The following is a 25547-nucleotide window of genomic DNA, read 5'->3' as shown; positions in this document are numbered from 1 at the left end:
AGCTTCATTGCTACAGGCTGCTCTCGGTGCCCTCTTTAAAGATTACTATATTGTAGAAGACATCAGCAACTTGTCACTGTTTGATTTTCTGACCGCTGTGGAGAAATATGCATCAACGAACAGGGTAAGCCCCCAAAAAGCTGCTTGTTATAAATACTTACCTTTCAATTGGGTGAAGATAAAAATACTTTGAAGTAGTTTAACTTGAGCATGTATCAAATTATTCCTGTAACGACTCTGTTTTTGGAAGGATATAAAAGGATCTATACACTGATAACGTATCATCAGTCATTTTGTTGCTGCAAGACTTTATATAACACATGCGCACACTTTGGGCTCTTAAGCTGAATAATGGGTATAAAGATATCTGTTGCTTAAAATGGATTGGTCAAAATAGTCACATTTTAAGTAAAGGATATTTTTATGTCCACTTTTCAGTTGGTTAGGTTCCAAAGTATTTATCTACCCAGCTATAAAAGTTTCCCATTTAGCAGGTATCCACCACACTGTGGTTGTCACATCTGTTACAGATACAAAGCAATCTTAAATATATATTTTAAGAAAGAATGAAAGTTTGTAATTTCCTGCTGTTTTTTTGCGTGTCTGTGTGTGTGTGTAGGGGGGGAGGGACTTGCAAGCAGTGATCAATCTAAGGAGAAACAATATCCTCCAACTGACCAGAAATTTCCTAATAGGAATTAGCCTCTCATTGACCTCAGGACATGCCTATTTACAGCAATAAGACTCTGTAGCCTTAAAGGTAAAGGCTATATAACACACGGTTCCGCCTTATTACATTGTGCGTTAGTTGCATGCTCTAACTCTCCAGTCATTATAAAAAATAGTGGTTCATGTCTTCCTACTTGCCATGAGCAAATCTGTTAGTTGTACAAAGATATATTGAGTGATGTAGAGAAATCATTTTATACCAGACTTAATAATAACAGTGGAGCAGTTTCCCTTTGAAAAGAAGCTTTATTGAAAGCCTGCTTTTCCCTCCAATGTTTCCAGATTCATTATTTTTTGATGTGTCCTTTCCCCCGCTGTCCTTTAATAATCTGCGTCTTTCAGTTGATCCAATTTCTGGTCTTTGTGTTCACAGCTGATTGCCGTATTTGGCCATATTTTGTGTGGGAAGTTGGATGCCGTGGTGTTACGTTACATTGTTTTGATGGCCGAGCTGGTGAACTGTGTCTCCTGGCAGTTTGTTAGTGATTTCCAGATGTTTGCCTCTGTAATTTACTCTTTACAGGTAAGTTGCCAACTTAATTGCAGAAGGTACGGCCTGTGTAGAGAAAAACAAAACAAAAACATGCAGATTTAGGGCTGGTTCGCTTACAGTATTTCCAGAACTAGCAGATTTATTAAAATAATACCAGTCTGTGGCATCTTCAAAGGATTCAGTAATGCAACATTTCATGCAGAGTGACCCATTAAAAGCTATCAGTTGTAGAGAAGCTGGGGCCAAGATTCAGGGTCCGGATAAGGCCGGTTACTGCCGTTTTGCGACGGTCATGCAGCGGAATGGAGTGGCCGCCGCATTGCGGTCGGTTGGCCGCCACGGTCCAAATTCCAAAATCCTCGGGGATTTTTCTGGCGGTCCCCACTTCCGCCCCACTGCTGCCGACCGCCCCAAGTGCATCATCAAAGCGCACACCGCCGCACTCCCGCACCTCCATCCCTCTCCGCGCTGAAAAAATCCACGATCCGCTGCGCGGTGCCCCCTTTCAGCTTTTTCTGTCGGTGCACCTCGTTTCCTGCACGTGAGCCACGGCGTCGCGGCGGTCCTTTAAGGGGAGGGCCTACTGCTGCGGCCGCCATGTTTTTTTTTCCAGCCGACTTCCTGATCAGCTGGAAAATTATGGCCGTGGGTTCGGCCGGGCCACCAACACGCAGCCTGGCACCTCCTCTTGGGTTCCAGGCCGCTGGCCCGGCTGAAACCCTTTCTGGTGCAGTAGCCAAACCTAAAAACATTGCTGCTTCTCTTCCCTTTAAATGAGGGGAGAGGCGTGGTGGCACACACGCGCACTGACGTCAGCACCGCTTCGTCGCTGACTGACAGTGGCGAATACTCTGTCCCGCCCCTCACCAGCACTTACCACCGCACTTCCACCCCCATTCTGACCGACTCCCAGTCCGCTCCAAAAAAATTGCCGAAGAGGTGAAAATGGATCAAGAGTCCGCCTCGTCGAACCCAACGGTAAATACATCTAGAGAAAGGTAGGTGTGCCAGCTTTCTGGTGGGCCTGAATTCCGGCCCCGCTATGTGCTTATAGTAGGAGAATAGATTTTCCTGGGTTTAAAAAAAAAAAGCAGTGAGTTTTGTACTCGGCAATTTCCAGCTGGGCCTGATCTGGCAGAATTACCCAAGATTGACCCTAATTAAATATGCAGATAACCTCCCTGCCCATTCTGGGAGAATGTGTGTGCAGTCCAATCCTAGCCGAAGCAGACCACTTTCTCCTCTGTTTTCTTCTGTACTACTTCAACCATGAAATATTGCATTTGGAGCACTTCAGAACCAACTCCCATCACTAAGTGAGGGGAACTGTGCACATCAGCTGCAGGGGAAATTAAAAGGGGAAATACTATTATGAGCCTTCAAACAGGTTGCAGATATTTTGAATGGATATTTCAACCTTTTAAGGGCTGTTTGGGGTAAAACAAAATGTGGCTGGTAAAAGCCAGTGGCTGGTACAATAGGGCAGCTGGAAAGAGAGTCTGTGAGCAAGTAGATGGAGTGGGCACAGCATCTGAGGATTAAGATATTGATATTGTTAAAGATTTTCTTTCCTCGGATACTGTTCTCCACTCCTTCAAATCTGCTATCATCCCCCTCTCCTCAAAAAAACAACCCTTGACCCCTCTATCCTTGCAAACTACTGCTCCATCTCCAACCACCCTTTCTGCTCCAAAGTCCTCGAATGTGCTGTCGCCTCCCAAATCCGTGTCCTTCTTTCTCGGAACTCCATGATGGAATCCTTCCATTCCGGTTTCTGCTCCAGCCACAGCACCGAAACGGCTCTCATCAAAGTCACAAATGACATCCTATGTGACTGTGACCATGGTAAATTATCCCTCCTTGTCCTCCTAGACCAGTCTGCAGCCTTTGATATAGTTGACCACATCATCCTCCTCCAACGCCTCCTCTGTCATCCAGCTGGATGGGACGGCACTTGCCCAATTCCATTCTTATCCCGTCGTAGCCAGAGAATCATCTGCAATGGCTTCTCCTCCCGTTCTTGCACCGTTACCTCTGCTGTCCCCAAGGATCTATCCTTGGCCCCCTCTGATTTCTCATCTACATGCTGCCTCTCGGCGACAGCATCCGAAAACAAAACATGTACGCTGATGAGAATCGGTTCTGCCTCACCACCGCCTCTCTCGGCCCTGCCACTGTCTCTAAATTGTCAGACTGCTTGTCCAACATCCAGTACGGGATGAGCAGAAATTTCCTTCAACTAAATATTGGGAAGACCAAAACCATTGTCTTCGGTCACCACCGGAAACTCCGTTCGCTATCAACCAACTCCATCCCTCGCCCTAGCATGTGTCTGAGTCTGAACCAGACTGTTCGCAACCTTGGTGTTGTTTTTGACCCTAAAATGAGCTTCTGACCACATATCCGTACATCACAAAGGCTGTCTATTTCCACCTCCGTAACAGCACCTGACTTCATCCCTACCTCAGCTCATCTGCTGCTGAAGCCCTCATCCATGCCTTTGTTACCACTAGACCCGACTATTCCAATGCGCTGCTGGCCGGCCTTCCATCTTCACCCTCTGTAAACTTAAGCTTATCTAAAACTCTGCTGCCTGTATCTTAACTTGCACCAAGTCCCATTCACCCATCACCCCTGTGCTCACTGACCGATTAAGCAACTGTTTAAAATTCTCATCCTAGTTTCCAAATCCATCCTTGGCCTCGCCCCTCCCTATCTCTGTAACTTCCTCCAGCCCTATAACCCTCAGATTTCTGCGTTCTTCCAATTCTGGCCTCTTGCGCATTCCCGATTTATTTGCTCCACTACTGGCGGCCGTGCCTGGAGCTGCTGAGGCCCTCGGCTCTGAAATTCCCTTCCTACATCTCTCCGCCTTCCTTTCCTCCTTTAAGATGCTCCTTTAAACCTACCTCGTTGACCAAGGTTCTGCCCCAATATCCCCTGTGGCTTGGTGTCAAATTTTGTTTGAAAATGCTCCTGTGAAGTGCCTTGGGATGTTTGAGGCTCTATATAAATGTAAGCTGTTGTTGATGTCAGGGGAAGTGGAAGTGCTGCTGCATAAGGTATGCATGCGGAGGGCTGTCCTGTTTACCAGTCCTGGGGACCTTCCTCAGAGGACAGCAGTGCAGCATGCCTGGAAGGAGATGAGGATAAAACATTTGAGGGAAGTGGTGACCTTGTCTGTCCCCGGCAGTGCCGTCCTGTGCCACAGCAGCTGATGGCATGGATCTGTAATGGCTCCATGCCTGTACAGCCAACTTGCTCATTGATCCCCACCGGCACCTGGGAGTCCCTGGCCAAAGACCGCCCTAAGTGGAGGAAGAGCATCCGGGAGGGCGCTGAGCACCTCGAGTCTCGTCGCCGAGAGCATGCAGAAAACAAGCGCAGGCAGCGGAAGGAGCGTGCGGCAAACCAGACTCCCCACCCACCCTTTCCTTCAATGACTGTCTGTCCCACCTGTGACAGAGACTGTAATTCCCATATTGGACTGTACAATCACCTGAGAACTCACTTTAAAAGAGTGTAAGCAAGTCTTCCTCGATTTCGAGGAACTGCCTATGATGATGATGTCATTGTTGGGGAGATGTGCCAGGACCTGTAGACAGTTGGTAATATAATGGTGGGAATGAGCAGCCCACCCTTGGTGCCTGCTGATCGCTCCGATATTTTGTTTTGTGCTATTTCAACCTACAAATCTATCAACTAGGACTCTTCAAAACCATCCTCATCACAAAGTTGAACTTGGCTTGCTTCACACCAAGTATTTAGATGCCTTCTTGCTTCCGGAGCTCCTGTGAGAGTTTTTATTATAACAGTTGCTATTTCATGTCCTATCTTTTTTCAGCTCTTTCTGCTCTGTAACCATTACATAAATATTCCAAATAAAGTCCGCTTTCAGGTGAATTATAAGACAATACTTTGCTAGGTTCTACGTGGCAAAACTGAGGTTAGTTGGTAGGGGGGTTCAAAGGCACAGCCTCCCAGTGTCTGGAGTTCTTGCCTGACACAAAGGACGATGGTTGTGGTTGTCGGAGACCAGTCATCACAGCCCCAGGGCATCACTGCAGGAGTATCTCAGAAAAGGACACGTGCCTCAACCATTTTCATCTGCTTCATCAATGACCTCCCCTCCATCATAAGGTCAAAAATGGGTTGTTTGCTGAAAGCGTGTTCGGCTCTAATCACAGCTCCTCTGATAATGAAGCAAGCCCTCCCAGCCTACAGCAGGACCTGGATAATATCCAGAAATGCCAGGTAATGACAATCTTCAACAAGAGAAATCCCAACCAATTCCCTTTGATCTTCAGCAGCTGAGTCCTCCACCATCAAAATCTTAAGGGGGGGGGGGGGGAGGGGTCACCATTATCTAGAAGCTTAAGTGGACCAGCCATATAAAGACCCTATCTACAACAGGAGGTCAGAGGCTGGGCACTAAGTTTTGTTTGGGTCACATCCTAATTCCTTAAAGCCTCTCCTCCAAGGTTCACTTCAGGAGTACAATGAGATATTCATCATTCACCTGGATGACTGCAGTCAAAACAACACTTAGGAAGCTAGACACCATTCGCTTGATCGGTTGCTGTGCCACTGGATTCAAAATCCAAATCCTCCATCACCAGCACACAATGTATGATGCACTAGGGTAGAACCAGCGTGGCGGCCCCAACCTGCGTGAGAACACCAGTGGTAGGTCGGGGCCATAAAAGAAGCGGAGCCGTGGGCCCTGCAACCAGCATGGCAGCGCACCACCGCAGGGAGCAGCCGCGAGCTTGTGCAGGAGAGCAACGGCTGTGAAAAGGGCGACTGGATTGGGCGTCACCATAACCCAGGTGATTGGAGCATGGGCAGGTACAGCAGGAGTGGCGAGGTTGGGGCGTAGGAGTGCAAGAGATTGTGGAGCGACGTGATCGGGGCCCAGGAGAGGCGAGGGCCCAGGGACAGCACCACACTGCGATATGTGTGCACACTAGGTCCGTGCAGCAGAGCTGGTCTCCAGTCGTCTTGGTTAATCCTTGCCACTGGACCAAGACCTAGCTCTGTCAAGCCCGTGTGGTGGCTGGTGTGCAATGGCCACCACACGTTAAAAAAATCCACGCACAGGCATCTTCCACCCTTCAACATGTAGTTCGGGACCTGGAATATCAGATCCTTCATTGAAGCACCTGTGAACTCATCCCTTTTTGGTGTGGAAGCAAGTCATCCTCAATACGAGGGACCGCCTCAGAAGAAGGAGGATGCACTGTGTATAATCTACAGGATGAGTTCAGCAGCAACTTACCAGAATTATTTTAACAGCATCTTTCTCCCCTGCGACCTCTACCACTGATGAGGACAACAGCAGCAATGACATGGGAACATCCTCACCTCCATGTTCTCCTCCAAGTCACACCCCATCCTGACTTGCACATATATCTTGATTATTGCTGGGTCAATATCCTGTAATTTCCTATCGAACACCATTACGGGAGTACCATCACTACAAGAACTGCAGCAGCTTTAGGAAAAGGCCCATCCTCACTTTCTGAGGGTAACTCGGGATGGGCAATAAATGTGCTCTTGCCAGCATCACCCACATCCCGAGAACAAATGTTTTCAAAACTTTTAAGGGAAAGGAAAATCTCCTTTAAAAAAAAATTGTGTGAAGAAGTTTTCATTAAAATGTCGGCAGAAATGAATTGCTGAGGCCTGTACTAAAAATATTTCTGCAAAGCTGCAAACAAAATAAACAACAAAAAATTGAACCTTTTAAAAGTTCCATTGCTTAAGGGATTTCCCTTTCAAATGGGAGAAGTGAGTTCCCAGTTCAAGCCAGGCCTAAGCAGACAGAAAATGGCGTTAGGCCTCATTAGAATGTATTATAATGTATCTCAGTCAGAATCTCCAGGCCACCACCATCTGCTTTGGTCCACCAGCCTTAGGACCAGAAAATCTACCCTAATTGGAAGGAGGTGGAGAGGCAAACTATGTCCCGAAGCACCAAAACAACCAATCTAATTTACTCTTATTTTATAATTAGCAGTGGAATGCACGTTCTTGTATTTTAAACTTTTTTCAACTGATAATGATGTGGAATTATGCAATTGGTATCATTATAATTATCATAATTTGGTTAATGTCTATCTATCTCTGTGGATGTTTGAATGGTCCAGTGGATTTGTACACAGTCTTGTCACCACTCGGGCCTGGATTTAAAAGCAGTCCGCGTGGATTGAATGAGAATCAGCTGTGCTGTAAGCATCCAAAGTGAAATTAGTTTGTGCATTTCCCACCTGTTCCTGGTGGCATTTCTCTGAAGCACAAAATTGTCCAAATTCAGACAAATTGGCATTAAATCGGCAATCTTAAATTGAGACCGCAGTACAGGAAGTGGGAGAAAATCATATTAAATCAGGTGTGGTTCTGTTGAGAGTCTGGGTGCCAAAGGTCCTTAACATGGACATCCTTCGCATAGATGAGAACAAAATATTCTCATAAAAAATAGAACACGTCTATCTTTATAGTGTCAGCTGTGGCTCAGTGGGTAGCACACTCGCCTCTGAGTCAGAAGGTTGTGGGTTCATGTCCCACTCAGAGACTTGAGCACTAAAATCTAGGCTGGCACTCTAGTGCAGTGCTGAGGGAGCGCTGCACTGTCGGAGGTGCCATCTTTCGGACGAGTCGTTAAACCGAGACCCTGTCTGCTGTCCAGGTGGACGTAAAAGATCCCATGCCACTATTTCGAAGAGCAGGGGAGTTATCCCCGGTGTCCTGGCCAATATCTATCCCTCAATCAACATAACAAAAAAAACAGATTATCTGGTCATTATCACATTGCTGTTTGTGGGAGCTTGCTTGTGCGTGAATTGGCTGCCGCGTTGCCCCTAGTCATCAAGATCCACAGCGCGGCCTTGGACAACGTGGACCACTTTCCATACCTAGGGAACCTATTATCAGCAAGGCAGACATCCAAGACGAGGTTCAACACCGCCTCCAGTGTGCCAGCGCAGCCTTTAGCCGCCTGAGGAAGCGTGTTCGAAGGCCCTCAAATCTAGCACCAAGCTTATGGTCTACAGGGCTGTAGTGATACCTGCCCTCCTGTATGGCTCAGATACGTGGACCATATACAGTAGACACCTCAAATCGCTGGAGAAATACCACCAGCGTTGTTTCCGCAAGGTCCTGCAAATCCGCTGGGAGGTCAGATGCACCAACGTTAGTGTCCTCGATCAGGCCAACATCCCCAGCATCGAAGCACTGACCACACTCAACCAGCTCCGCTGGGCAGGCCACATTGTTCGCATGCCTGACACAAGACTCCCAAAGCAATTGCTCTACTCTGAACTCCTACACGGCAAGCAAGCCCCAAGTGGGCAGAGGAAACATTTCAAGGCCACCCTCAAAGCCTCCTTGATAAAATGCAATATCCCCACCGACACCTGGGAATCCCTGGGCAAAGACTGGAGGAAGAGCATCCGTGAGGGCGCTGAGCACCTCGAGTCTCGTCGACAAGAGCATGCAGAAAACAAGCGCAGGCAGCGGAAGGAGTGTGCGGCAAACCAGACTCCCCACCCACCCTTTCCTTCAATGACTGTCTGTCCCACCTGTGACAGAGACTGTAATTCCCATATTGGACTGTTCAATCATCTAAGAACTCACTTTGAGTGGAAGCAAGTCTTCCTCGATTTTGAGGGACTGCCTATGATGATGATGATGATTATTACTATTACAACAGTGACTACACTTCAAAAGTATTTTATTGGCTATAAAATGCTTTGAGACGCCCAGTGGTCGTGAAAAGCTCTATATAAATACAAGTCTCATTTTTACTTTATGGTAAACATAGCTAATTGAGCCAAGTGGTTAAACACAGGGAGTAGTGATAGTGATTTGTCACTCTGACGTGTGGTAACAGAACTGTCAAATTGAGAGATATCAGTGCTGGAGCATATGACACATTGCTACTTTTAATTGGAAGTATCAGCAAGAAGCACTCACCAATCAGGTGAAGAGCAAATTTAGGACAGACATCGGGAAGCATTTCTTTAAGTAGAGGGTGGTCCACACCTGGAATGGATTGCTGCTGGACTCACTTAAGAAACAGCTAGGTCCTGTAATGGCTGGTATTCTGGAAAGATGAGACCAAATCATCTGAACCTATTTTGTGAGGTTACCAAGTCTGAAACCGTAAGCTACAGAGTGCAAAGGCCAGATGGCAGCACCCGAGTTATGCTGTGAACTGCAGCTATCCGGAATTACCTTTCTGCACATGTGCTTGCAAGTATGCATTGCTATATGGAAGCTATTTGTTAACATTAGGAGTGGCGTCAGAGATGCAAGATTTTCTGCCCCCCCCACCCCACTCCCCACCTCAAACACAGCTGAATCATTTTAATAAGGTGCCAGCGCAAATAGAAATGCTGCCTGGGACCAATTAGACAGGCCCATGCAGTGCACACCCCTCCCCATAATGGGCGCAATCAAATTTCATGGCCAAAGTGTTTATTTGAACTGCTCCAGAAAGTCTTAATTATCAGAAAAAAATCATTTAGGTTGGAAACTGAGTAAATTGTAATAATGAAACACTATAATAAATATTAATTGTTAAATCATTTCAAAGCATCTTGTGATTCTGGGTAGAGTAAGCGTTTCGGAGTATGATGGGGTACACATGCTGCGGTATTATTAGCAGATTTGCTGTTTATTGCATGGAGAGTATTGAATAGGCTGCTTTTAACACTGTTCTCTATTTGCTGCCATTGTATCCTTCTTCCAGATCAGCAAAAGGATATAACTTGTACAAGAGTAGAAATGTACAGGGTGTCAAAAAATTAATTACATCAGGTTTCTTCGTTACTTCAGCTGAAATTTAAACTCAAACTTCAAACAGACTCATCAATAACACATTATACCTCTAAGCTACAATTTTGTACATTCCCCTGTACTGATCTTTTCAAACTGCCAATTATGTGCAGAAGATACTGCATGGAGGAAATATTATGAACACTTTCACCAGTGCACTGACCGGATGGTTTACAAGTGATGCAATAACTAGTACGATTAGATAACTGGCAATATTATTCTTTACTTTTCACTTGGATAATTTTTGGACCTTGCCATTGAAAAGGCAGGATGGACCACGGCAAACTTTGTACTCGCTAATGTCGCACCGGACTGACCTCACCAGATTTCATGAGGTCAACCTCCTCAAGTGAATTCTGTGCCCTGATCGGCCTGCCAGTGTATTGCAAATGCATTGGCATGGCAGCAAAACAGAATGCCGTGTTAAAGTATTGGCATGGCTGTGCTTTTTGAAAGTAGGTGATCAATTGCCAGAGTGCTGTACATTTCCCCACTGTGATGCTGCATCAGGCTTGCAGTGAAGTGTTGTTAAGCTGCATTGTAAGGCAACATTGTAAGCTCAGCAAAGTGTGAGGGCACTTGCCTCGGTAACCTATGGAGACCAGCAAATGTCGTACTTACCTGCTCTCTGATTCTGTGCACAGATGAGACAGCATTGACCCTTTCAACCACCTTCATCCAGACTGTGCTGGAGAAGCATCTGAAGAGCAGCTGTCCCACCACTGCACAGGGATTGCATCGTCGGCCCCATACTCTTACCTACTTACGTTATTCCTGACACTAGTTTCTTCAGACACTAGTTAGTCAGTTGACATTTCTCTTTCTTCCTTCCTATTATTTATTTTTGTCGTTCCCCCCTGTCTCTCACAAGTCTCTCTGTGCCGTACACCATTCGATGACAGATAAGGAAGATAGGTGACCAGTTAACAGGATTTTCCAATGTTGTTCTGTAACCAGTCGCCATAAATCTAGGAGAGGAATTTGGGTAACTGACCTGATAATTCTCCCTTCGTCTTTACGGTCTCCAATCAGCAACTTCTTTTAACAGATACAAATATAACAATTACCATGTAGGGACTTGGTGGGTACAACATTGTCTCCCGTCACCCTGTGGCACAGCATGCTGGTCTACCAATGCATTTCATTATGCGCTACTCTATAGCTGCAAAATATTCCTGTATGCACAGAACAGTGTGCTCCTGTGTAGATAAGACTAAGCACTTGCACACTTCAAATCTTTTGTTTCATATAAAGAGAAAGGATGTTTACGCTGTTACTAAACAAGGAATATCAAAATGCAGGATAGCAGAATGCACATCATTGTGCTGTGCACTGATTAACAGGGACATCCTAGCTTCTATTAAAGGGCACTGATGCAGGGAGTCAGCAGTCCATTTGACCTCAATTTTATTCGAGGAGTTCTGAAAGGCAGCCATCCTTGCATACTTCATTGAAGTGCTACAGCGGTCTTTTCCCAAGACTGATCTGGTAGATCATTCTTCATTAGATAAAGATGCCTTTGAGTTAACTTTCTCTGCCAAAGTAACAAACTCTTGTTTCATTTCATCATGAGCTTCTGGCTGTTGGGGCCATATATTCTGTGGTGTGATCTATTTGTTTTTGAGTAGGAGAACACAAGGTTGAGTAGGAAGTTCTGGCAGCAGTCCAGCAATGTTATCTGGGCAGGTGAGGGCAGAATATGGGGCTGCACATTTTTGTTTTAATTGCGCAAGATGAACACCCTTGTGTGCTGACATCTCGGACAAACACAGGATTGATGGGAAGACATTGTCATGTATGTAACTTTTATGTAACAACACTGCAATACTGTATATACGTAAGAAATGCACACCTTGATCACAAGGGGTGAACTTGTGGGAGACACTCCTCACCTGGTCACCCAGGTATATAAAGGGAGGTCCCGCGCAGGGTCATCACTTCTTGGTCCTGTGAATAAAGGTTCAGGTCATGGAGTGACCTTGTCCATAGAATGTGCCTCGTGTGGATTTGTGGTATTGTGTAAGGACTTTATATTGGCGACGAGAAACGGGAATCAACGACCCATGAGAATGGCCACCAGCAGCACAGATGAACGGTACTGTGTTGGTGAGGACTGGGACGATTTCATTGAGAGGCTCCAGCAGCGTTTTGTCATGAAGGACTGGCTGGGAGATGCAGCGGATGACAAGCGAAGGACTCATCTGCTGACCAGCTGTGGACTTAAGACATACGCGCTCATGAAAGACCTGCTAGCACCCGAGAAGCCGGTGGACAAACCCTTCGAAGAGCTCAGCAAACTAATCGGTGAGCACCTCCAACCGGCGAGCAGCATACACATGGCCCGACACAGATTCTATACACACCCACGTCGGGAAGGACAGAGCATACCGGATTCGTTGCGGACCTCCAGCGTTTGGCCAGCCTCTAAGTTCACAGATGCCTGCAGGAGGGAGATGCTAAGGGATTTCTTTATTGAGGGCATCGATCATGCTGGGATTTTCAGAAAGCTAATTTGAGACCAAGGACTTGACCTTGGAAGCGACGGCATTGATGGCTCAGACTTTTATGGCGGGGGAGGAGGAAACCAAGATAATATATGCGCGCAAATTCTGCCTCCAACGTGGCGATGGATCAGGGAGTCGATATCATAAATGCAACACAGAGCCCCGTAGGCAGGCAAGGGCAGTTCAAGACACCCCAGGCATCAATAGACCCAAGAGTAAGTCTCCAACAGAGACAATGGCAGGCGGAGCGGACATTTACGCCCCCCCAATGGACAATGCGGCCCGGGATGGGGCCATTGACACCCACTAACAGGACGCTCAAGAGCAGTCAAAGGGACAGTCAGTGAGGAATGCCTTGCAACAGCTCTTTTGTTCACAACAATGGGTATCTCAGTTCATGCTGGAGGTATGGGGGCAGACATGCTGCCAGGACTTGCAGGTTTCAACAGTTCATCTGCAGAAATTGTAACCTCAGTGGCCATTTAGCCAGAATGTGCAGAAAGCCTGTTACCAGGCTAATATACGAGGCGGATGAACCAGATAAGGGTCCTGCGAGGCAGGATGACGCTTGGGGCAAATCAATGGACGCTGAAGTTCAGCGGGTTCATGTGGCAAACATTCACAGTTCATATACCAAAACGCCACCTATGATAATGAAAGTCCTATTAAATGGCATCCATGTACGCATGGAGCTGGACACGGGGGCCAGCCAGTCACTCATGAGTGATCAACAATTCGAAAAGCTGTGGCCATTCAAAGCCAGCAGACCCAAACTAGAACGCATTGAGACGCAATTACGGACGTACACCAAAGAAATCATTGGCGGTCACACACAATGGATCGGTGAACTGGCTGCCGCTCTGGATTGTCCCGGGCAATGGTCCCGCACTGTTGGGGAGGAGCTGGTTAGCTGAGATGAACTGGAAATGCCATGTCATCTGTGGAGTGAAGTTCATGCTCACAGGTCCTACAGCAATTTGAGTCACTATTTCAACCTGGCATCAGGACGTTCAAAGGTACCAAACTGGTGATACGCATCACCCTGGACGCCAGACCAGTGCACCACAAAGCCAGAGCTGTGATGCGGGAGAAAATTGAGAGCGAGTTGGTGAAAAAGGGCATCATCTCGCCCGTTGAATTCAACGACTGGGCAAGCCCCATCGTTCCTGTCCTAAAAGCAGATGGCTCGGTCAGGATCTGTGGCGACTACAAGGCCACTATCAACCTGGTGTCCCTACAAGACCAATACCCGCTCCCGAGAGCGGAGGACCTTTTTGCCATGCTGGCAGGCGGCAAGCTGTTCACCAAGTTGGACCTCACTTCAGCCTACATGACCCAAGAACTGGCCGGCGAATCTAAACTACTGACCACCATCACTACACACAAGGGACTGTTTGTTTACAACAGGTGTCCACTTGGCATTCGATCAGCGGCCGCAGTTTTTCAAAGAAACATGGAAAGCCTGCTTAAATCCATTCCTGGAACAATCGTATTTCAGGACGACATCCTCATTACCGGTCGTGACACCGAGGAACACCTCCACAATCTGGAGGAGGTGCTACGCTGACTGGACCGGGTAGGCCTGCGACTCAAGAAGTCTAAGTGTGTGTTTTTGGCTCCCGAGATCAAGTTTCTGGGCAGGAGGGTTGCTGCAGACGGGATTCAGCCTACCGGATCCAAAACGGAGGTGATTCGACGAGCGCCCAGGCCTTGCAACACACCGGAGTTGCGTTCATTTCTGGGACTCATGAACTATTTTGGAAACTTTCTGCCAAACTTAAGCACATTGTTGGAGCCGCTACAGGTGCTCCTGCGTAAGGGTTGTGATTGGTTTTTGGGTGATTGTCAGGAACGGGCTTTCAATCGGGCGTGGAACCTATTTTGTTCAAATAAGTTGTTGACCCTGTATGACCCCCGTAAGAAATTGGTTATGACATGTGATGCATCGTCCTATGGGGTTGGGTGCATGTTGCAGCAGGGTAACGCTGAGGGCCAACTACAACCTGTGGCTCATGCCTCCAGGTCGCTCTCTCAAGCTGAACGGGGTTATGGGATGGTTGAGAAGGAAGCACTTGCATGTGTCTACGGGGTGAAAAAGATGCATCAGTACCTTTTTGGCAGGAGGTTCGAATTAGAAACGGACCACAAGCCATTAACATCCCTGCTGTCAGACAGCAAGGCTGTCAATGCCAATGCGTCAGCTCGCATACAGCGATGGACTCTCACGCTCGCTGCGTATGACTACACCATCCGGCACCGAAAATTGCGCTGACGTGCTCAGCAGGCTTCCACTGGCCACCACCGAGGGGGCAGCAGAGCAAAGTGCTGAGATGGTCATGACTGTCGATGCCTTTGACAGTGTAGACTCCCCCATCACAGCCCGCCAGATCAAAATCTGGACCAACAGAGATCCCCTCCTGTCCTTGATTAAGAAATGCGTCCTGACTGGGGATTGGGCGCCCGCACACGGAGCATGCCCTGAGGAGGTCAGACTGTTTCACACACGGATGGATGAGCTCTCCATCCAAGCTGACTGCCCACTATGGGGCAGCCGGGTAGTCATGCCCCAGAGGGGCAGGGAAGCATTCATCAGGGAACTCCACAGCGAGCACCCGGGCATCGTGCTGATGAAGGCCATTGCCCGGTCACATGTTTGGTGGCCGTGAATTGATTCAGACCTGGAACGCTGTGTTCGCAGGTGCATGACGTGTGCCCAGCTAGGTAATGCCCCCAGGGAGGCCCCGCTCAGCCCGTGGCCCTGGCCCACCAGGCCATGGTCACGTATTCACGTAGAATATGCGGGCCCGTTCATGGGAAAAATGTTTCTCACTTTGGTTGATGCGTACTCGAAATGGATCGAGTGCACCATTTTGAATTCGTGCACGACATCCACCACCGAGGAGAGTCTGCGCACGGTCTTTGCGACCCACGGCTTGTCGGACATCCTTGTTAGCGATAATGGCCCATGTTTCACAAGCTACGAATTCCGGGAGTTCATGTCAGGTAATGGCATTAACCATGTCAGGACAGCACTGTTCAAGCCGGCCTCCAATAGCCAGGCAGAACGTGCGGTCCAAATCATAAAGCAAGGCATGCTCCAGATTCAAGGACCCTCCCTTCAATGCCACCTATCGCGCCTCCTGCTAGCCTATAGGTCCCGACCGCACTCGCTCACGGGGGTCCCGCCCGCGGAGCTACTCATGAAACGAACACTCAAAACCCGGCTGTCCCTCATTCATCCAGTGCTGTCCGACATCGTTGAGGGCAAGCGCCAGTCCCAAAACGAGTACCATGACTGAAATTCAAGGGGGAGATGTATAGAAATTGATGACCCCGTATTTGTTCTCAGTGACGCTTTGGGGCCCAAATGGCTTGAGGGCACTGTAATAGACAAAGAGGGGAATAGGGTCATAGTGGTTAAACTTAACAATGGGCAGATATGCCGCAAACATCTGGCCCAAGTAAACAAAAAAAAGGTTCAGCATGGACACCGAGGAACCTGAGGAAGACCATGAGATGGTATTCACACCACCGCCAGTGAACGAGCAACAAGAACATTCAGCAGCATGGACAGTCCCTGCGGTCAGCCCGGACAGACCAGAATCACCACAGGTGACAGACACGCATACCACGGCTCAACAACCAGAGCCTCAACTGCGGCGCTCCATGAGAGAGCGCAGACCACCCGAGAGACTTAACCTATGATCCCAATAAGATGTTGAGGGTGAGGGTGAGGTGATGTCATGTAAGTAACCTTTATGTAACAACACTGCAATACTGTATATACATAAGAAATGCACACCTTGACCACAGGGGGTGAACTTGTCGGAGATACTCCTCACCTGGTCACCCAGGTATATAAAGGGAGGTCCCACGCAGGGTCATCACTTCTTGGTCCTGTGAATAAAGGTTCAGGTCATGGAGTGACCTTGTCCATAGAATGTGCCTCGTGTGGATTTGTGGTATTGTGTAAGGACTTTACAGACATCATCTGTCAAAATTGTTGCCAGGGTTTCCGCCATTACCCCAGTGCTGTTTACACCTACATATTGATGTGCCAAGACCTCAACTTGGTAGAAGTGGGCCCGCTATCATTTCCAAGCCTATGGCAATCAACCATAACAATATCCCTCCCCCCACTGAAGCAGACTCCCTCATGCTGAAAATGCCAAAGGTGCCCACCCAAAATATGCTAATGTCCCTGACCCTGGGATGAAGTTCTGCCCTGCCCCAAATCTGTCCAAAAGTCATCCCGAGTAACTTCAGAGCTCCCAAATGTGTAGAATAAGGCATGGCTCATATCCATTGGGAGTGCTTCTATAAGCGGCTAGTGTGCAAGCAGACTCAATGAGATTGAACTCTCCTCCTTAATGGAAGGTTGTTGTAAAGTAATTCTCCTATATCTTTCAGTAATCTTGTCCATAAAATCATTAAGGATCATGGACTCAGTGAGAGTCGAGAATGGGTACAGTAATCCAGACCAAATATTGCTATTTTTCTCTTCCTACCTTACACAATTATTTCAGATTACCAGCATCCGCAGTATTTCGCTTTTGTTTCAGTGTTACACAAAGGGGTCCTGGTTATATGCACTTGAAGCGACCGTGCCTTTAGGATCAAATCTTCAAACTTTAAAAAAATATATAAAAACGGATCCGGGCTCATATGAGCATTATTAGTTCAGCCATCACCCCATGGTAGAAGATGTTCACGTAAACGTAGCATACCAATGTCCTGTTTTCACACCTTCTGGCACAACAGTGTTCTGAAAGAAAACATTTTCAGTTTCACTAGAAATAGGGAGGGAAATGCAACTTCCATCCAAAGCAGACATGAGGTTGGCAGAGCAGTCATGCCGACTGCTCAAAGCCAGAATTGAGAGGCCGAAACCATTTGGTGCCAGTGAACATTGGGCACCAAACAGGTGGCCTGTGTCAACTCGCCAGTGGTGGGAGAGTGGGGAAATCGGTTGACCCTCCCGTTGAGCAGGCTGGAGGTTCAGGCCTGGGAGAGGGAGGGGGGAGATGATCTGGAATGGGATCGAACAGGGGCTGGCAACGGGCCATGTGAGGGGAATACTCCAGCTCTTCCTGCCTTACTAAAATACTCCCCAAAATAATTCTGGTCCTTTTCCTGAGTGGCCACCAGCGGTCTCTTCAAGGGACGCTCACTGCTCAGTCGAAATAGACAGAATGTGTGCGCTGCATTCTTTGCCTATTAGTACGAGAAGTTTGCAAACAACTGGAGTAAGAAGATTTGTACATTTAATCAATCAGCTTTATGCCAAAACAAGCGGATATGCTGCTGAGACGAGCCTTGGTTGAGATTGCAACCTCCCCGCCCGCCCCCCCGCCCCCTCCAGTTTCACCCTGCTGGCCGCCCGACTTTTAGGTGAGAAATGAGCAGCCAGCAGTTCGAAAGTGCTTCCATCGTGATCAGAAGAAATCTTACCCACTCTATTTACAATGCAGTGAACACATAGAAGAGGAAATCCTGCAACCCACCAGCCTTGGCTGTTTCTTTTGTCATTTAGACATTGCATAAGTATTGACAATTATTTTCCCTCTTCCAACCATTTATTTATAGGATGATGAATTGGAGACAATGATGATGAGCTATCGGGGCTTCAATGAGAAACACATTTCAAAAGCACTAGCATTGGAATATATTCTGAATCTCATCTTAACAAATTCTGAACCATTGTTTAAAGAGGTAAGGACAAAACAGGCATGTCTAAACACTGCAGATCTGTGAACCATCTAGAAAGAATGCTATAACTGCTGTGTTCAGCAACATGGTAATTGCAGAGAACATATTCATACTTTCGCCATATGCAGCAACCACAAGGAATTCTGTGCCCCAGTTTTGTAAATCAGGTGTGCATGTTGTGTGTAGGAGATCAGGCAGTTTTATGTTTTCTAGATTTGTTTACACCTTGGCAAAAATATCTTTATAATCAAAATAATTTTGCAGCTTTGGCTGTCTCCTGGCTTGCACTTTGCTTATATATTTCAAATTGAACTGATAAAATATAAAAATAATTTTTTATCATCACCACACTTCAATATTAAAAACAAAATGTCCCTACTCTGCCCCTCTGCACCCCTATAATGAAATGTGTGGATAAAGTTCCTGTAGCACATTGTCAATCTGAATAGTTAATACATGGACTGCACCTAGAAATGGAGAAATCACCTAGGGGGCAAAATTGCCCTTTTTTATAGACCTGTTAGCACCTCCGGGGGGGGGGCGGGGGGGTGGGCACTAATGAGGCACAACGAGGTTATCGCCCAGGGGAAGAGATCGATAGAGCCTCTGGGGAATTTGCTCCGGAGGTTTGGGGGTATTGTGCCATTTGTGCCACGCCCTGCAATTTGCGCACTGGGCAGGCGAACGCACGGTGATGACGTCATCACCGTGCGCGCCGACCCCTTTGCACCCCACGGGGGAAATTGCCCCGTGGGCAGCGAGAATGGCGCCGGCTGATGTCACCGCCAGCTTCGTGAGTTGAAAAGCTGGCGGACATTCACCGCCAGGGCTCTCCTTAAAGGGGAGGCCGTTTGCGTCGGGGCCCGCCATATTTTTCTGTCGGCCGACTCTTCTGGGATTGGAGGAGAAAAATTGCCCCGTGCCGCGTTTTGGGTGCCGGGCTGTTGGCCCGGTTGAAGGCTTCCCTGGTAGCCCAGTGGCGGCCGTCAAAGGGACTGCAGAGTGCGCAGCTGCCCTCCCCTTTAATTGAAGGGAAGGGAAGCGACGTTGTGGCGCATCAGTGCGATGCTGACTCACTTCACCCCACTTCCGCCTCACGGAGGCACAGCACCCTGGACATTTTACAGAGTTAAAGACCCGAATTCTGAGTTATCTACCTATACTTTGCGCCGGGCAATAAATGTTCATATAATTCAAATTATGCACCCCAAATGGGGTGCGGGGCAATTTTTCCCTCCTGATCCCTTGAATTCCGGGGGGGTCCGCTCTGCTGATGCAAGTGCATTGGAGTATAACCCCTAGCTGCCACAGCGGCAGGCTGGAGACCTCATCCTGAATCCTGGGGCAAGATTATTTGCAAGTCTGGGGACAGGTCACCAATGTCCGCAATGGCATATCAATGGTACCCTCCTCGATCCGTCCTTGTAAATGGACTGGCACACACCTCCCGATGTCCAACAGGGTCAAAAGAAAATATGATATATTTGGAGTCTTTGGCTTCAAAAGGAGCCATTCTGCCTCTAGACTTTGGAGACGAACGGGAGATTGGTGCTGAGACAGTAGTTTCTAAGGACAGAGGGTTCAAGGGTGGGATTTTAAGCAAGGGTGATGACTGCAGTTTTGAATGAACCTGCAGACAATACCTGAAGACTCAGTTGAAAGTGCCACCATTGAACCAAGTCTGACACTTAGGGGCCAAAATTGCCCCACACTGGGTTTGGGGCAGTCAGCACCACCACCGGCCCAGAATTCGCCTCTTTGAAGAAAAAAAATGTTGGGGGGCGGTAAAGGGGCGTTTGCGCCTTTTAAAGTGGAGGCCGCTGTGAACTCTGCAGCCACTTAAGTGGCACCCAGTGGGAGGATGTGGACTGGGCCAGCTGCCCGGCACCCAAGAGCGGTTGCCGGTCTGCATGTTTGTGGCCTGACCGAATCAGCAGCCGCCATTGTCAGGCCAACTAAAAAGGTCGGCCAACAGAAAAAATATGGCGTCCACACTGTCACCTCCCCGTTGAGTGTGGCCGGGACGCCCCAGCCACCACAGTTTCTCGCCCCGAGAAGCTGTCAGTGGCATCGCCCCATGTCAAGCTTGCGTGCGCGTGCGCGTGCCAGTGCGCTAATTGTGGGGCGTGGCGCAAACCACTTTTCGCCGGCGGAGCCCCGGGGGCAAATTCGGGGAGGGTGGTGTTCTGGCCACTGCGCCCGGGCAAAAACCCTTCAGCGCCTCCCGGTTTACTAACACTCAAATTAATGCAACAGTTGGATGCTCGTGAGTGGAGGTCTATGCAGGCGAGCTTGTGCACCGCGTTTTTCTTGACGAGGCAGTGTAACTTGGGTCTGCCAGAGTAGCATTGGTCTAAGCTGGTATAGGTCTCAAAAAGACTGCTACCTGTAGCAGAGCTCCACCATCAACGATTTATGTAAAGAGAATTAGTTGGGTCAGGGAAAATTTCAATTTTTTGAAGGAGGAAGGAAGTTGTGTTAAAATAAATTATCGGAAGTGCGGCTGGCAGATTCGAAGGTCAGGCAGGGCAAAGGATTATGAAGAGCCTATCTTAACTGCTAAGCTACCAGACCACCCCAGATTGTTTTGTTCAGCTTGGTTTAATAATTAGCTCAAGCATTATCAAAGAATTTCAGAGCATTCAGAAAGAGCATGGATTCCGAAGCCACCATAGTTCGAATTGAAACAAAAAAAAACGTGCAGATTAAATGACACTTAAGCAGTTTTTACACCTTCACTGAACTGATTTTTGTTTCACTTTTACACTTTAAGCACTAATGAGATTTAATTATTCTTTGAATACTACCTGTATATTCCTCAGTGTGAAGCCAATCTCCGACAGCATTCTGGGACTGAGCCTGGTTATCTAACGAGCGCAGAATTTGCCCTGGCCTTTGAAAATGTAGCTCCACTGTGCAATGCAAAAGTGAGCCAGGTCTTGGTTGAACAGTCCGTGGCTGCTAAGCAGAGTGCCTCTATTTCTCTATCCAGTGCAGCGCGTATCCTACAAAATCAATTTGCTGCTATCTTGTAATAGCTAAATAATAAAAAATAGCAGCCTGTGCTGAATTGTTAACTTTACAGATCTTTCAACTTTACACATGTCTTTCAGAAAAAAAAAAATCAAGCTGTTCAATGAGGAATATTAATTGGTCTCAATTCTCAGTATGAAGATGTTTGACTGCCAACTTCCTAAGCGTTGTCTTGTAAATGGGTTTTTGCTGTTCAGATTAATTAATATACAACTGCCTTACTATTGGGAAATATTTCTTAATTATGGCAACAATTATAGCTCCCGGAAGCCCTTGTGGATTTTCTTAAATGATATGGCAGACAAATCTGTAGTCCAATTTGAAATATATGTACATTTTGAGAAATTTGTTTATGATCTTTTACAACAAATCTTAGCAAAGCTTAGAAAGTTTTAAATAAAATCAGCATTAAATAATAATTTCACGACAATCACTAAATTTGAGAGAAGGTCAATGAATTGCTTAACTGAACAGCCATCTTCTTCTTGGGCAGTCCCTCAAGAGTCGAGGATGATTTGCTTCCACACTAATATGAGTTCTAAGGTGACTGATGAGACCAATGCGGGATCTACAGTCTCTGTCACAGGTGGGGCAAACGGTGGTTGGAGGGACGGGTGGGTGGGGTGCTTGATTTGTCATACGCTCCTTCCGCTGATCGTACTTGGCTTCTGTCTGCTCCCGACGAAAAGACTCGAGGTGTTCGGCGCCTTCTTGGATGCTTCTCCTCAACTTTGAGCTGTCTTGGGCCAGGGATTCCCAAGAGTTGGTTTTCAAGGAGACGTCGAGGGCGTACTTGAAGCGTTTTGTTCGCCCTCTGGGACTCGCTTGCTGTGACGTAGCTCAGAGTAGAGTACCTGTTTCAGGAGTCTAGTATCGGGCATGTGGCCCGTCCATCAGAGCTGATTGAGCTTGATCAATGCCTCGATGCTGGCCTAAGAGAGAATGCTGATGTTGGTGCGCCTATCCTGCCAATGGATTTGCAGGATTTTGTGTAGGCAGCGTTGGTGGTACTTCTCCAGTACAATCCGACAACTGAAAAACAACAAGGCCTCAGGAACAGATGGAATCCCCGCCAAAGTACTAAAGCATGGCAGAGAAGTACTCTAGGTGTAAATCCATGACCTCATCTCTCTTATCTGGAAGGAGGAGAGCATGTCAGGGGATCTCAGAGATGCCGTAATCATGACCAATTTCAAGAAAAGTGACAAGCCCTGCAGTCTACCGCAGGGAAAATCATCGCCAGAATCCTTTCCTCCTAGTGGCTGAAGAGCTCCTCCAAGAGTTGTCCGCCCACTAAAGGGCACAGCAGACATGATCTTCACCGTGTGACAAATCCAAGAAAAATATAGCGAGCAGCATCAACCTCTGTACATGGCTTTCTTTGACCTCACAAAGGCCTTCGACTCTGTCACCCATGAGAGATTATAGAGCGTCCTTCTCAAATTCGGCTGTCCTCAAAAATTTGGCACCATCCTCCACCTGCTTCACGATGGCATGCAAGCCGTGATTCTTACCAACGGATCCACCACATACCGGGGTCAAGCAAGTCTGTGTCATCAGACTGAAAGAGCATCAGGATTACAGTGTTGTAAATGGAAACAATGGGCTGGAAATTGCGTTCAGAAGCTTCCCTCAGGTGAATGCATCCGAACCGCAAGTAAACTCCGCACCTCCCTGGTGCCTCCGTACCTTTGAAGATTTGCGCTCCTGGGCCTGCAAGCATAGGCCTGCGTAAAGATCCATGTCTCTCAGGGGCACATGCAGTTCACAAGCGTCCCTGGATCATGTGGGCCAGCCCAACCAATTATGCTTAAGGGGATTCCATTTACGTACAGAATACCCCTAAAAAATACATTTTAACTGCACTGAAATAAAAATAAATCACATGGTCAAAATTAATTAAAATACAATTTAATTAAACATTTAAAACAAAAGTTTAATTTTTTGAAATATAAATGTAAACATTTTCCAAGGGGCCAAAAATAACCTAAACTAATTTTAAAAGTTTTTGTATGGTTAAATCATTTTTTTTAAATTATTTTAATGTTTATTTAAACCCTTACGCTGGTAAAAGGCTTTTACCAGACATAATGGATTTGTGGGTATTAGCTGGGCAGTAGTTGGGCAAATAGCCCAACTCTGCGCCAGCGAATGTCCATTTCCTGCAGATTCGTACGATCTGTCAAGCAGAATCTTAACAGATCACAAGTTCCGGGTTTTCGCGCATGCTAATCACATGAGGAAATTCGGAATTTGCAGGGCACCTATGACCTGTGTGTACGCAGTCATAGGCCCCGGAAAATCTGGGCCATTGTAAATGTGCAGTAGGGAATACTTTTATGGAGTTGGTATTTATAGTACAGGCCAGGTAAAGCTAAGTCGTTCGTATTTGGTACCATATGGGTGATGCATGAAAGCAAAAATGTACTTCAACTGTTGAGATCAAAAGCAAGCTTCAAGTGTCGGAAAACTAACGCAAAACATTGGAAATGCTGAAAATACACAGCGGGTCTGAAAGAGAAAGATTTTGGGTGGAACCCTTCACCGGAACTAGCATGGTAAGGCTGGAGAAGCCCTGGAGAGAGCAACAGGCACACATCAAGACCAGATATGATCATTACTTTCATAAAAGGCAACTAATGGGTTTCCCTTGTGCCTTACTTTGATGACCATGTATACATGACCAAGAATAGCTTGCTTCAGTCCAGTGGCTTACTTTTTAAACACATATTTAATATGAAAGTACACTAGTATTCTTATTGTCGGTGTACATTTAATTTTCTTAACAATGGCTTACCAGAGATTACAGCATACTTGATTCTGCTACAGCAAGTACATCTGCATCAAGGACATCTACAGACTATACCAGGTAAGGGAGGGAGCAGTTTATCATTGGCAGGTAGGAGACATAATATTATCATATGCAATTTAATTTTCAACTTTCTCCCCTCCTCTCCTGAAGTTATTGGGGGTAATTGTGACTTTGTACGGTAGTGTCAAACGGTCGATATCAATTCAGCTGCCCATTATACATCTCTCCAAAATGGAAATGAAAATCGGGAGAGAAGTATAATTGGTGGCTGAATAGATATTGTCCATTTTACATTATCACCGAAAGTCAAAATTACCAGTGACTTATTGAGGTACAATTTCACAGATGCTAACAGCAATCCAGTATCTCAACATTTTTTGCATGGATCTAGACAATAAATAATTAGCAAGCTATTTCACCACAAAGGGCAGCCCCACCAATCACCATACTAATGTCACCCATGTGCACTTTGTAGCCGGGTCACTAGGTAATAAGAAATGAGAATTCCCATGGTAAGTTACAGTGAGCAAAGAGACCACCACCAAAGTGATTCTGAGAAATAAACTGAATTGTCACAGTAAAAAGAAAAATTAGAAATAACTGCCAGCTTTCACCCAGTGGCAAAAAGAAACGACTGTTCAAACAGAATCAATTTTTATAGTAAAGTTTAGAAATACTACAAAGAGCCAGTAACACATAGGCAATGACTGTAATGGGAGACTTACATTGGCCTGAAGTGTCCAGTTGTAAAATAACATGTGCATTGCTCTGTGGTGTGAGCTGAACCGCTGATCTCAGTTGGAGCACTACATTTGGCCTCAGCTCACCTGGACTAGACAGAAGTAAAAATATCATTCGGGGATCCCGCTCCAGATCATTATGACAGGAGTATGATACTTATGGTTTACACAGGCTCTGTGCAGTTGCATTCCTCATATAGAGTTAATGCCAGTTAACTTGCTTTCAGTTTTCATCACAGTCTGTCACAGTACTCTTATTTGCAAAAGTGATTTATCACCATGTGCTTGTAGGTCACAGAGATTCACTGCCACACTTTCTCACCAAGATATGCTTGGATATTCCCGACTTGTCATTGGGATTTCACATGGTACTTTCATTTATTGCATAGACTCTTCATAATGCCCTTAATTCTCTCAGAGATTTACTCTCAGCCCAGAGAGGAATTCTTGACACCAATTACTTAAGAAAAACAGAACAGTTTACCACCATTCTTAAACATAGAGTTTGATGGCGCATGTCACCTTTAGCTTGTTTCTTAGTCTTGAAGCTCACTGTGCAGGTAGGAGAAAAATCTTTAAAGTGATACCACATTTCTCATGTTATATGTTTACACTGATTTACACTGTAATTAATATAGTTAATCTGTGTATATGGGTGGGTAGAAGAGTAGATCTAAAGGCTAAAACCA

The 25547-nt window shown here is 46.7% G+C and overlaps 1 protein-coding gene across 2 annotated transcripts in view; it reads left to right on the top strand.

The window, feature by feature from the left end:
• The window catches only part of LOC139259496 (uncharacterized), a 162178-nt gene that overhangs the window by 93133 nt on the left and 43498 nt on the right, over positions 1-25547 (top strand). For both annotated transcript variants that reach the window (XM_070874967.1, XM_070874968.1), the window contains exons 4-8: positions 17-124; positions 1103-1252; positions 18151-18276; positions 21096-21273; positions 24107-24175. In XM_070874967.1, the coding sequence (XP_070731068.1) occupies positions 17-124; positions 1103-1252; positions 18151-18276; positions 21096-21273; positions 24107-24175 (631 nt within the window). The remainder of the gene's footprint in view (positions 1-16; positions 125-1102; positions 1253-18150; positions 18277-21095; positions 21274-24106; positions 24176-25547) is intronic.

The sequence above is a fragment of the Pristiophorus japonicus genome, chromosome 3 (assembly GCF_044704955.1).
Source record: "Pristiophorus japonicus isolate sPriJap1 chromosome 3, sPriJap1.hap1, whole genome shotgun sequence".
Classification (NCBI taxonomy): domain Eukaryota; kingdom Metazoa; phylum Chordata; class Chondrichthyes; family Pristiophoridae; genus Pristiophorus; species Pristiophorus japonicus.
The sequence above is the reverse complement of the archived record's forward strand: the minus strand, read 5'-3'. Positions and strand labels throughout refer to the sequence as shown.